This window comes from Trachymyrmex septentrionalis, unplaced genomic scaffold (genome assembly GCF_001594115.1).
Source record: "Trachymyrmex septentrionalis isolate Tsep2-gDNA-1 unplaced genomic scaffold, Tsep1.0 scaffold60, whole genome shotgun sequence".
NCBI lineage: Eukaryota > Metazoa > Arthropoda > Insecta > Hymenoptera > Formicidae > Trachymyrmex > Trachymyrmex septentrionalis.
The window spans coordinates 686,244-699,962 of record NW_017305779.1 but is presented as its reverse complement, the minus strand read 5'-3'; the positions used below and the strand labels follow the sequence as shown (position 1 = coordinate 699,962).

Genomic DNA, 13,719 nt, shown 5'->3' with positions numbered 1-13,719 from the left:
TATATATATATATATATATATATATATCGGAAAAAGAGAGCGTTGAGAGATAGTTGAGGCGAAACGAAGTGAGAAATTCATAGTTGATAATCTGACGACATAAAATATTATTATCGTCGCGGAACATTAATGAAGAGCCGACTAGAAGAATTGTCGAGCTATTTGACAAATATGTGAGAAGATCAGATAGGATCAGTGGAACGGGTTGATCAACATGTAAATAGTAATTTCTGTCCGATCGATAGGTCATATTTTAGCGTACTGATATTAAGCTTCACGTATTTGCCTGCTAATACTCCTCATATTAGCGTCTCATTTAACGTAAATGCGATTGAGAAGCTAATTAATTAACATTATAATTTTATATAGATACATGTCAGAAAAAAAGGCGAGAATGCAAAATAAGTTTTCCGATCAAAAACGTAAGAGTCATAAATATTATAAATTGCGCCGATCATTACGTAATTGGATAAATTCGATTTTGGAACTGTTTACCGCAGAATTTTACATGATTTATGTGACGACGTTAATTAGCAATCATCGCAATTAATTATTCAGCTTGGCGACTACAAGTGGATTAAGTGGCACACGGAGGCGTGACGAAAAATGGTTGATACGCTAAGATTCATGGGATCGATTTCCCGAAGCGAAATGCACTCGGCCATGAGATGCAGTTTACAAGACGATTAAAACATTGCTTCAATTCGATCTAATCATTCTTTATGCTCGGTGGGAGACTCTCGAGCTTCCTCGACCAGCGCTTAATTAAGTTTTGAGTCAATTAAGCCCGCACGATGAACGAAACTACATATATCGTACGCCGAGGCAATGCGCTCTGTCACACAACTTGCGTTAATTAATGCGCTTTATATGTGAATATGTATATTTGTAATTTTATAGAATTTTCTCGTAGAACATGTGTCCCTTCTCTACATATAAAGAGGTTGATTTTATAGAATTAATTACAGTTGAATATTTAAAATATAGAATATTCTGTTAACATAAGGAAAGTATTTTAAACTTGGAAGAATAATTTGAAATTTAAGAAATTAAAATTTAAAATTTAAAAATTTAAATTTAAAAAAATTTTAAATTTTAAATTAAAAAAATTATTTTTAAATTTTGACTAAAGAAATTAATTTATGAAAATTAATAATTAAATTTCTCGTATAAAATTTATGAACTACATGTATATAATATTATACCGAACATTAATTACAATTTTAGATTCTTCCTTATGTTGTGATGCAACGTCTTGGAAGATTAATAATCTTAAACAATGGTATGTATAAATATAAGAGAACAAAAGAAAAAATAAAAAAGCCTAAAAAAATATAGATAAGCCGTAGGACGAATAACCTGATAAGTATATATTAGAACTTGTTTATATTGCTTTAGTAAAAATGTCAAGGGATTTACCATTTTCAACACAGTTTAAATATTAACGTCAATATAACGCACGCGAGAACATGCATGCTGGCCACTTGGCAGATGCATCGACGACTTTGACGCACGATAAGCTTCTTCACTTAATGAACGACGTCGATATTTTATCGAAATTTTTTGCCACTTGAACGGGTTGTCGACTTTTCTCGCTTTCAGGAAGATGTTAGGAGCGACATGCATTGCGCGTGGTGAAATTGCGTGTTTGCAGTTTGAAAGGTCACTTCCGCGTCATTCACTAATTAATTCCTTTAGCTACAAATTAACAGTTTGACAAGTAAATGATTAATTTGAAGTTCTATAATTATTGTGAATAATTATTATTAATTGAGGAAATCTTCCATCTTTTTTTCTCTCTTTATTTATCGTATACATAAAGAGTCTTATTTATTATACATATGAGGGCAATATTATTATTTCATCTTGACGTGAAAATTATATTTTTTATCTATTATATAATAAAAAGAACTGAAAAGTACATGTGTTAAATTTATCTTTATGTTATATATTTATTAAGTAAATAATCCATTATCTCATGCATTATTTAAAGTCTGTGTTCGCGTCATAAATAACGTTTTCGTTGAACGATTTTTGCTATCAATATTACGGCGGTCGGCGAGTGTTAATTTATTGTTTTCCACCAACGTCAATCTCACTGATTGTCGTTATCATGAGCAGTCAGCCCACGCGAAGGCGAGAGAAAATTTTCCAGACGTGCTCGTCTAATCATTGCGCTATGAGAGCTATCTCGAGTAGGAAGAAAGTGCGCCGCTAAAAGCGCGACGTGCGTGCTTTCACATAAATATCGGCTTGATAAATGTACCGGTCGGGGCGTTATGGATGGAGAATATTAGAATGGCACATGGCGATCGCCGCGATGGCCGTACGCCATTGTAGGCGTAGCGAGAGAGCGGAGATTAAACGTGATCCCAATCAAGACGATTCACAAGCGCGCTTCCGCGTCCTTCGACGTAAACGTTGCACTCGATCCATCAACAATTATAGCGATTAAGATTTGCGTGAACAATCGGTTTGTACGAGAAACTCGTCGCTTTGTTAACGCACCCATCCAAACGGTGCTTCTAGAAATAACTTGTAATATATAACGAAACAAAAACAATGTAATAATAGCGTTAGAGTAATAATAGTAAAATGAAAAATTCTAATATATACATTATATATCTGTTTTCCCTAATTTTTTTTCTCTCTTAATACTAAAATACTAAGAGAAGGAATATTGTAATTAATATATTGTTAAATATATTGTGGGTAATAACCTCTGAATTAATTTTGTGATATATTTTAAATATATCACTTCAAGTAGCTACAAACAATTTTGTATTAAAAATTTTACATTTGTATCAATTTTTTCTCGTTTTAAGTATACAAGTCTTTACCAACATATATGGCTCATTCTCTAATGAGCCATATAAATTTATACAACGAATAAAGGTCAGGCTTTTGAACGTAATTATTGTTAACGGTCAAGGTCGACTTAGTCATGAATTTGCAATTGCATTATAAGCATATCCTCCGACGTCAGGATTAACCTGTTGGGATAGAATAGAAGATAGATCAAGGTATATCAAAGCCTTGAGATTAGTCGCCGATAGTAAACGGGTTGACACGTCCGAGACAATTATATCCTATACGCCATTAGCCCGCGGCGCACAATGTAACACCCGCGTAGGAACAATAGGAAGCTCGTGCACGATGATTGATCACCCAGCTGGATGCAATCGTACCAACTGGATACCCTCGAGAGCTTCTTCTCCTCTTCCTTCTTCTCCGCCTTATCTTAGCTCTTCGTTTTACGCGCCAACATTGCGCTGAGCCACGCCACCGTCTTGATGAGGTCCGCTAAGTCTGCTGGTTAACTATTCGCATTGTTGATTTGCATACCGAATACACAACAGCAGCCTATAAATTTTGTTTACTCGTAGATATAATGCATTTTACGTTGTTGCGGTTTAAGATTCACGTTCCTTCTCTCACGCACGCTGCGTCTCAATAATTGTTTTCTAATTTATATCGTTTATTTGTTACAGCGGCGTAAATTTTTAGAAAATGAGTTGAATATTTCGAATAATTAAAATTTTATAATTTTAACCCTTCTTAGATACATTGGGTTTCTTTTTAGGCAAAATTTTATTCCCAAATTTCTTGGCGTTTTCAATTTTTATTAAATAAAAGTTAACATTTAAGTCAAATAATTGAAATATTTGGCAATGTAACACAGAGATGTTGAAATACGGAATAAAAAATATATGTGCCTACAAAGGATTAATTTAGAAATTTTTATGTAATAATTGATTTTAAAGAAGTTACAGTAATGTATTTTTAAAATATGTTTTTTTTCTTTATTTTTGTTTATTGCCAGCAATTAAAAAAAATCACATTTTTCTAATTATACAATTTTTATAGATAATAGGCAATATGACTTTGGATACAGATTCTTTCTTTCGCAATTTTTATGTTTTGACTTTATTTTTTTATCTTTAAGTTTTTAGTCTTCGATACTTTCCAAGAATGAAGTCGGAATTTTCTATTGGATTGTAAATCGTCTTAACTTCCTCGATTTAATCAAGCTTGTTCTTTCCATCCGATATAATTTGATACATTGATCGACGAGACCGAAGCTGACCGCGTCTGTCTCGTGCGTAGATCGAGATCGCGTGGGTCGTGAGTGAGCGCATCGAGAGACTTATGCAAATTCAATTTAGCTCGCCTGTGCAGTGGAGGAGGGCCAGTCAGGGTCGGCTTGAAGACTTCGTGAATTTTAATATATTATCATTTAGAACTGAAGAGCACCCTCTGTCACATAAATTGTAATTTTTTATAGAACATCTGTAACATTGTTATTGAATATAATATATTAAATAATTTTAATTTGAGTGAATACTTTGAACGCAAGTTACATATTAATATTTTCTAAGATGAGCATCAATATTATTAAATTGTTTGTCAATTTAATTTGCGATATTACTGTTTATATTATTTGCTCTAGTTCTGTTAATATTGTGTTTCTAGATTGAAAATTAAATTTGGCGCGCAGTTTGTAAGATTGGATACGTAGTATATAAATTCGCAGAGAATCATTTAATACTAGAATTACGGCTGTGTGCCATTTTTTACCTATGCTAGTTTTTTTCCAATTAATTTAGATTTTCACGTGAAGCTTTAGATTTTTGTGATTCTTTCCATAAATAATCATAATTAATTATAAGTAATTTTATTTCTATGACAACCTCCCTCGTCAAAAGCCAAATTTACCTTGAAATTTACCACGTTTGGGTTAATTTAAACCCGCGATTCTAGTGTTAAAGTTAAGCATTAAAGATCTAACTTGATTGAGCGTTTAGACCCTTTATTCCCGATTTGTTGTATAAATCTTACATACTTTAATTTTTCTTATTGTTAGAATATCAAGCACGTTTTATTACCCTGCTTAGGATGCATACATGTCTCACAATGCTTACGTGGGAGAATACTTTGAAGAAGAAAGGAGTACGTGATTGTGATAGATAAATAGAACAGGAAGCATAGAGAAGAGAAAGAGAGAATGCGTCTTGAAATCGGCTCATCTTAAGTCGCAGCAGCTGGTCGATTCCTTCCTTTTATTTCGCATGACGAGCATCGAGGACCGCGTTGGTTCTGTCAGCTTCTCTCGTAACCGCTTCATTATGCGCCACTTTATAAATGCGTTCCGCTGGCTAACTGTATGCACGAGATATCCGCGCAAAGGTAGTAACCTATCTATCGTTGATAGGATTTTGCAAGTTTCTCTTTAGCCTCATCGATCGAGGGACAGCCTCTGCATTTAAACACGATGACGACTTCTAATGAAACTCCTTCCTTAGCTGACTCGTTGAATTACGTAGCACATATGGTATTATATTCTATTCACGAGCTATATTACGCTTAACAACAAGAAAGTACTTCTTAGTGAAAAGACTATTCTTCGGCAATGCAATGTTTTAAACGCTTTGAATTTCTGATTGGTTGCAGGAGGAAATCGGCGAGATACTCGACTCAGCTCCAACGACTCCACTCCGCGTCGTAGAAGAGACAAAGCATCCAACTCAATCTGAAAAATTATCGAGCTACGCGAATGATTCGTTTATCTCGAAGTACTTACCTACTACGAAATCGCATGGTTTCGTAAGAAGACAAAATTCGTTGACGAGAAGTGGCGAGGATATCGGTGAATGGTCGAACAGCATCCTCGCGGAGTTCAACAGCATAATCGCCAACGAGATCAACGAGCTTACCAAAGAGAAGACGAGGAGAGAAGTCACGCGCAGCAATGATGACGTCAGAGTACAATACAAAGAGTTGCTGAACGAATTTGGAATATCCGATAGCGAGTGCTCCGATCGAGAGTTCAACAGTGAACATGGTTTTCTTCGAGACGAGAAGAGTCTTCGAGATCGCAGGAACGGAAAATTGTTCGTCGACGATGATCGTCGCTGCCTGCTGAATTCGGATTACGACGAGCCTCACGATCGAGTGATCCCTGAGGGAAGGAAAAGCGGCAGCCTGCCGGAGAATCTGCAGATCATCATCGACAAACATGGTCGATTTCATATCACAGAAACTCTAAGCTCCGATTACGACGAACCCAGCAACTGTCTGCCGATAAACTCGATCAAGAGCCAGATTGATCGGATTACTTCTAGTCTACCGTCGAAATTGGAACGCGAGTGCAACTCGAAAGACGCACAATCGAACCCTTGCCATGCACCAAAGAGAATAGGATTAAGTTCGAAGACCAATGAAGACGCGTTCCAAGCTGGATCGTTCAGAAGCGCCGAGGAAGATCCCGAAGAAGCGACCGCGAAATTGCCGCCACGACAACGATCCGAGAGAAAAACGAGCCTTCCTATCAATTTGACGAATCAAAAACGTAGAAAGGCAATGCGACTGCAAAGACTCCGACGAGGCTCGGATGATCAAGAGACCATGGATCCCGAATACGACGACGTATTTCCGAACGAGGAAACGGGCAGATCTAGATCGTTGGACAATCATGTTCCGAAATCGGCGCCTGTCACACCTACGGAAGAGAAGAAGCCACCGTTCTCGAAATTGTTGAGAAAACGACATACTCCGGTGTTCCACGAGAGTTCCGACGACGTCATTCTGGTCAGCGTGTCTTCGTTGCCGGATCAAGATATGTTGCATCTGAGAAATGACAGGCTTCACGAGACGAAAAATAGCAAGGCGAACTCGAAAGAAACATTGTCTCGAAAAAAGAGAGCGATATCGCCGCTAACTCTACGTTCCGATGTCACCGCGAAAAGGCTGTCGGAATCGGACAGAGACATCAGGCAGATTAGCCCAGTGGACTTGAAGAAATTCTCGTTGACGCGAACGTGGGGCAACGATGTTGCAGTGAATTGCGACTTGTCTGAGAACAATGACGTTAATGGAAATTGCGGGATCGAGAACGGAACCATCGGCAAGCTGGAGCACGCTGACGTGAAAAGAATTATAGAGGAGCAAAACGCGAGAACGGGATCCGTAAGTTTCATATTGATTTCTACCGCTAATTATATTTTACTAAGAGGAGTTATTGAGAATTAATTATGCATTAGCTTATTTGCATTATAACATGTACGTCTATTTCGTACAAGCTTATAAATTCAGAGAATTATAATTAGAAGATTTTAATATATATAATTATTGATATGTAAATATTTAATTAGTTAAATATCAACAATTTTTAATAATTAAATACTTAAATAATTATTTAATAAAAATTAAATATTTAAATGATAATAACTTATAAATTTGCAATTATTTAAAGAAAATTATTTGACAATAGCATTAAAGTATGAAGTTGTTTTATTTTTGCGTTTATAACAAAAATATTTCACGCAGCAATAGAAAAATGCGTGATTTGACCTTGATAGAAATGTCCTCGGTAGTGCCACGATACTCTGCCACGCCATAATCACTTGAAAATCTAACGTGGCTCACAAAAGATCCACTCTCACGCTTGACATAGACCTGATGAAAAATGGCTTGACATTTACAGTAAAATTTATTTTAAAATCTGATGTGGGACCCACAACAGATCCACACTCGCGCTTCACATGATTCACATGACGCGCTTCACAGATTTTATAACCAGAATAGTCGTAAATTTGAATGATTAATATCTTAGATTTATGGGACAAAGTGACACTTTTTTGCTAGTTTTTTTCGTTTTATGCAAAAACACATCGAATAAGCCTAATTTTATTAATTTTTAAGGTGATTTTTGTCTTGAATGAACCTACTATTCTTACCTACAATGTGGTTATATATGTATACTAGTTTGATCCTTATCTAAATTTCTACCAGAGACTAATTTATTTTTTGTTGTTTAATATTTATTTTAGCTGCCTATTTCCCTGCAGTCTTTATTGTCAAGAATACGAAATGGCTCGGGTTCCTGTTGTCCGAATAGTCCGCCGATGGATACTCTTACTTGTTCCGACATGGCAACTCAAACTTCACCGGCGATTTCGAGAAGCTCTAGTTTCACCTGGGTTAGCGATTGCGACTCTCCTCAAGGTAATTTTCCCATCATCCCACGTTGCTTATATATAATATATTTATGAGATTAATACCCGGAAAGTTTATTTCCGTTTTGGTTCTCCGTAATCCAATGAACGCCTATTACAAGAGTTCCGTTTATCGATTATTACGTGTAAATTAATTCCCCGTTGACCTTTTGAGTCGGTTAAAATTACATTTATTTTGGATAATGTTTCTCTTTCTAATATTCAAGAATTCTACCTTTCTTACCGATTTTAATGAAATTGGTTTAAAAGCAGAGAATTTGTGTTTTTAAAGCAGCGAATTTATTTTTAAAGTAAAGAATTTGTGTTTATAAAGTAGAGAATATGTAATTAAAGCAGAAAATATTTATAGTATTTTAGTCTCACTTCCTCCTATTATATTCTCACGTCCTCCTATGTCATCAATGTGATTTTCTAACTTGAATAGTCGTCCACTTTAACGATTATCTCGGAGGAGTTCTCGGAGCAGAGTGACATTTTTTTCTGCCAGATTCGTTAATTTGACGAAAAAAAAAACGCGTTGAATAAGCTTAATTTCATCAAAATTGGTTGAGGAAGATAGAATTTTTGAGTATTATCGTTTCTTTTTTTAGATAATATATTGTGATTAGCTACGTCCAATAGAAAAAACAACTGTTATAAAATTCTTAAATATGATTGGTCTTGCCCTTACTTCTTCACTGGATTTAAATCAATCATATTCAAGAATTTTACAACAGTTAGAAAGCTGCTTTTTCTGTTGAACGCAGCTCTGTTTTATACTAATTTATTTTTTATCTCTCCTGACAAAGAAAACATTTTTGTATCATAGAAAATTAGTAAAAAATTAATAAACGTTATAATTTATAAATATATATTTAAAATAATTTTATTCTTATAAAAGTTTTATATAATCTAATTGTCAATAAATATTTTTTAAGAAATACTAGTATTTAACATTTATTGATTTAATTATCCCATAAAATAATTATATTATAATTGTCATAGTTTAATGTATATATTATATATATATTATGTATATATATAATATATATTTTTTTTTAATAAATTATATATACTGTTTTATTTATTTTAAATATTTAGTTTTTCCAATTATGTATTTTTTTTTATCATAGCCGAGTCCCAATTAGATTCGCAATCATTGCAAGATGAGAGCACCTTAGACCCAGTTTCTCCCCAAGACACTGTAGATGACGACAATAGATCCTCATCATCGTCCCAGGACCTCCTACACAGCATGGATGAAATTTCTTCCGGAAGTTTATCGCCGGATACCATCGACAGAGCATCTCCGCTTGAAAGCGGAATTGGAACAGCGAGTCCACCTAGGAGCACGGACCGTCGATTGACTAAACGTAAGTTAAAATAATTTCATTGCATTTTCATAAATATAAATCCGGTTATTATCAGCATTATCACTTTTATATCTTCCTTTATTTTCGAAAATAAAATTAATGGGATAATACATTTTTTTCTTTTATCAATCAAATTATTTATATTTTATGATTGCGCGTATCTAAGATGATGGCACACTTGCTGTTTTTAAAAGACTCTTTTATCATATACCAATAACTTTAAATTACATTGTTAAATTATATGAAGACTGATATATATTTACTAAAATCTTGACGCATCCGTTATTTTTTACGTAGCGTCAACACCGAATAAATGTCATCGTAAAGAGACATGGGAGCGAATTCGACGACGGCCATCGAAACTAAACTCACGAAACGATAAAAATTCGCAAGACGTGTGGGTCAAACGCGAGAGCGTGCACACGCAAACGAAACAGATCGACGATCAGTACTCGCAGGACGCGGTGGACAGCAGTAGCGGTCTCGATGACTCGTTGCCGAGGATCAGGACGCCCAGGCCTACGAATTTACCGCTATGTGAGTCATGTCGGCATATCTCCGAGTGTTCCTCCCACACGTAACGTCAAGCTGTCGTTTTTACGTCTTCTTATTACGTGCGATGCAATAATGCGCATAAGTGTAATAAATACGAATCATTTATTTAGAAAACTTGCTTTATGAGACCAGTTTCAAAGATTTTACTAGTTGGACGATATATTCCGCGATAATTTATTTCTGCATGTTATAAATTCTAATCTAGCTGTCCGACTATTCTTCTGCGACAGGCTTGTCCACCACTGCGAGCAGTTCCTTAAGCTCAGGCGAGCTGCTCGAAACGCCGCCTCGAGCGCCGTCCTCTCCGTCCGCGGCAAGTCTTCAGCTGAAGCCGGAACCTTTGACTGTAGAAATGGGCGGGAAGAGCAGCAGCGCGCCGTTGTTAGAGAACAATAACGTCAAGAACGCCAACAGGAAGGTGCCGGTGAGCTCCTCTTTGTGTTTAACTTTGAGTAAATAACATGCTAGAAAGTTGGTTGAAATATTACGTGCTTCTTCTAAAGAAGAAAAATCGAAATATGTAATAGATATAAAATATTTTTCACATTTATCGGGAAATTCTTGTGTATCTTATCAATACTTTATATTATCTTATCAAGACTTCGTAAGTACACGATTTTTTTTCTCTTTTGGTGTACGATAATATCCGACAATTTAAGAAATTTTCTTGAATCAAGAGTATTAAGAAGAGAAAAGTTAGCCATAGAAATTCTTTAATCATCCGACAGAAGCTAGTAAAGCTCGGTTTAATAGTGTGTAGGTTGGAACAAAAGTCCGTAACGTCACGAACTTTAAAATTCAAGTAGGTGTAACATTGTTAGAAATGAATAAAATTTAAATTTATTTTAAAGGATTTTAAAAATTAACATTTCTACTTTTAAAAGATTACTATGTCTTTTGAATTTCTGTGAGTGTGATAATTTTTACCACAGAGAGAACTACGAACTGGATAAGATGGACAAATTTCTTCTCTATCACATGCTAAAAAAAACTTGCGAAAATTTTCGACTTTCTAACGTGAAAGCTTAAAGTTTCCCTTACAAAATCGTGTTTTAAAAATGTTTCTAAGATTTGTCATTACTGAGTTATCGAGTTGATTAAATAAAAAGAGCATTGACTTTGATTACTTATAACTCCGTTAAAAATCATTGTACCGCAATTTAAAAAACAAGTTCTTCAAGATGAAACATTACTTTATCGACGGATGTAATTGTTAAAGTTTTTTTTTTTAAATATATAGACGTGATACAAATGAAATATTGTAACGAACTTTTGTTCCAACCCAATATACTCGTACATACTTCCTATTATTATAGATATTTATTATTACTTAATAACAAATACGCGTGAACTTACGTAAGCGAACGTCGATTGACGTCAAATCTCCAGTTTGAATCGCCCTTCATATCGATAGCTAACTCGAGCATGACGCGTGGAGCAAGAGACCGGACGCTTACATCGGGTATCGTCCTAGACGACGACGGCGGGCATTAATCGCGCGGCAGCGAAGCGTGTACAGCGCTATCGGTATCGAGATTACCCGACGCAGTATCACAGATATACGCTCCCTCGTCTTCGCGGTTGCGTTCGACGATCTGCTGTTCACGGACAGCTATTAGTCTCTGCCCACGTGGTTCGCGTACATCGTTCGACACGTTAGTCAGCTTACCGCGTCTCTTGTATTTCTCGCCTGCGGTTCGTGCGGACCACGATAAGTGTCATAAGAATGACACTTCGTTGCGGCGATGTCGGCGACGAGCCTCGGATACCTTTTGCTGACGGGAATACTCACCTGTTTCATATTAGACGGGAATTCCATGCAAACCAACAAGAATTGCTCTACCGTGGGAACTGCTCGAGCCACTCTGCTGCGGATGCACCTTTAGACGTATGCACCATTGATCCTTCATGATTAATTGCTCTAAGAAATAATTAATTTTCTCGATTTGTATAGATAATTACGATCAAAGAGATTATTGACAAGTTCTAATGTGAGAGACCGAAACGCGGGTTAGTGGATGATTATGCGAATTGCACGAACATAACGAGAATTACTTGAACATAATATTATTTAATTACTATTTTGAAAGAGTTTAATTTTAATCTAATTCCATGAATTTGATGTTTAAATCTGATATATTTAAATTTTCAGATTAAAAAAGAAATTATTTGCATTAATGTACATGAATATGATGTTAGACTGCTACAGCTCGACTATTGATAATTTAATCAATGATAATTTTATCATTCTTTAATAGAGTCGATCTTCGAAAATTTTAATGCCGAAGCTTCGAATCTGACATTACAAGATTAGGATTATACACAGATCTGGAAAAATAAGATAAATTGAAATGGTTATGGAAAACTGAGAAATATCAGGGGAAAATAAAAGAAACTGGAATTTTGAACTTTGCTCACAATTCCCTTAACTGCTTTTATATTCCAAATAATTTTTATAATTTTTTAAATATTATATCTGACATTTATAAGTCATATGCGTTCAAAACTCATGCACTTTAAACAATTTAAAAAAATAATTAAAATTTATATTTTATTCAGTAATTTTATTTGATCGCTCTTTTTCGTCATAAATGCATTCTTTTTTCCAATACTAATTTATTTTTTGTTGGCCTGAATTTGCCTCAAAAATTGTATTATGCTACTAAGCTTTTTTTGCGTTTTTAATAATATAAGCTAGCTTTCTTATAATCCTTGATTCTACAATAAATGTTAAATCTTTTTATATATTTTATTATGTTAAAATTTTTACATATATTGGTCATGGAAATTTCTCATTTTTATCTGGAAAATCAGGAAAAATCAAGAAATTCAATTTCTGTGGTAATCCTGATTAGATATATCAATTTCTTCAACTCTCACCGTTTATATTTTATAGGAAGGAATTTTTGTGTTGAATTTAATTTACGCTTAATTATTTTACTACACCTTTTGTAAAGGTTTTATGTATACTTTACGTCAATGGTATTAAGAGAATTAGTTTCAATGCTATTTGCCCTATTAAAAGAGCATAGCAATTAACTGTTACTTGTAATTAAATTTAAGAGCCATACTAAACGATCGAAAGTAGCTAAGTAGGTTGCGTTTATTGTTTTCTCGAACAATATTCTCCAACATTCTTCTTCAACATCATCTTTGTTAGTATTATCTTCTTTAGTATCACGTCGCTACGTGTACACGAAATATCCTACAAACGTGTAGAGATCGCCGATCGTTTCGTGCACGAAAATCGTGCAAGGTCAGTCTTTGACAGTAAAAGCGAAGTTCCGCATGGATGCACTTGGAGCCGAGGGAGTCGATACTTTATTTACTTTATATATTTTTGATGCACCCAACGACCCAATGCTTTGCTCAAGTCCCGCTGCATTTTGCATTCCGTGTGCGAGCGCGGCCGTAACTTTGACCTTTGACGTGCCCGAATGTGCGCCGCCGCGATGCCCGCGTTTATCTCCGCAGTTTTCGTAGGATGGTGGCCGCGTATGCAAATTATCAATGAAGTGTCAGTACACGGGGAGATTCGCGCTCGAGTGAGCATGTTGCCTCGGTAAACACCCATTGCACGAGAGCGCGCGCGGAAGTCGCGCGTGAACTCCCAGTACCGGATTGCCTATGTTAAGCGATCAAAGCTAATGGGGCAACCAGCCGTGGTGGCGTATTAATCGGTTGGTATCCTTTGGACCTCGAATATAGCCACACCGTGTGGTCTATCATGTACGCGTGTACGAAGGCCACGATGGAAAACTCGTGGCTTTTGTCAGATCAGCTGTTTTAAACGCACA

General features: G+C 35.5%; 1 protein-coding gene across 2 annotated transcripts in view; it reads left to right on the top strand.

The window, feature by feature from the left end:
• The window catches only part of LOC108752602 (rho GTPase-activating protein 7), a 220,473-nt gene that overhangs the window by 52,367 nt on the left and 154,387 nt on the right, over positions 1–13,719 (top strand). For both annotated transcript variants that reach the window (XM_018493545.1, XM_018493544.1), the window contains exons 2-6: positions 5,452–6,966; positions 7,830–8,004; positions 9,128–9,367; positions 9,665–9,904; positions 10,153–10,346. In XM_018493545.1, the coding sequence (XP_018349047.1) occupies positions 5,452–6,966; positions 7,830–8,004; positions 9,128–9,367; positions 9,665–9,904; positions 10,153–10,346 (2,364 nt within the window). The remainder of the gene's footprint in view (positions 1–5,451; positions 6,967–7,829; positions 8,005–9,127; positions 9,368–9,664; positions 9,905–10,152; positions 10,347–13,719) is intronic.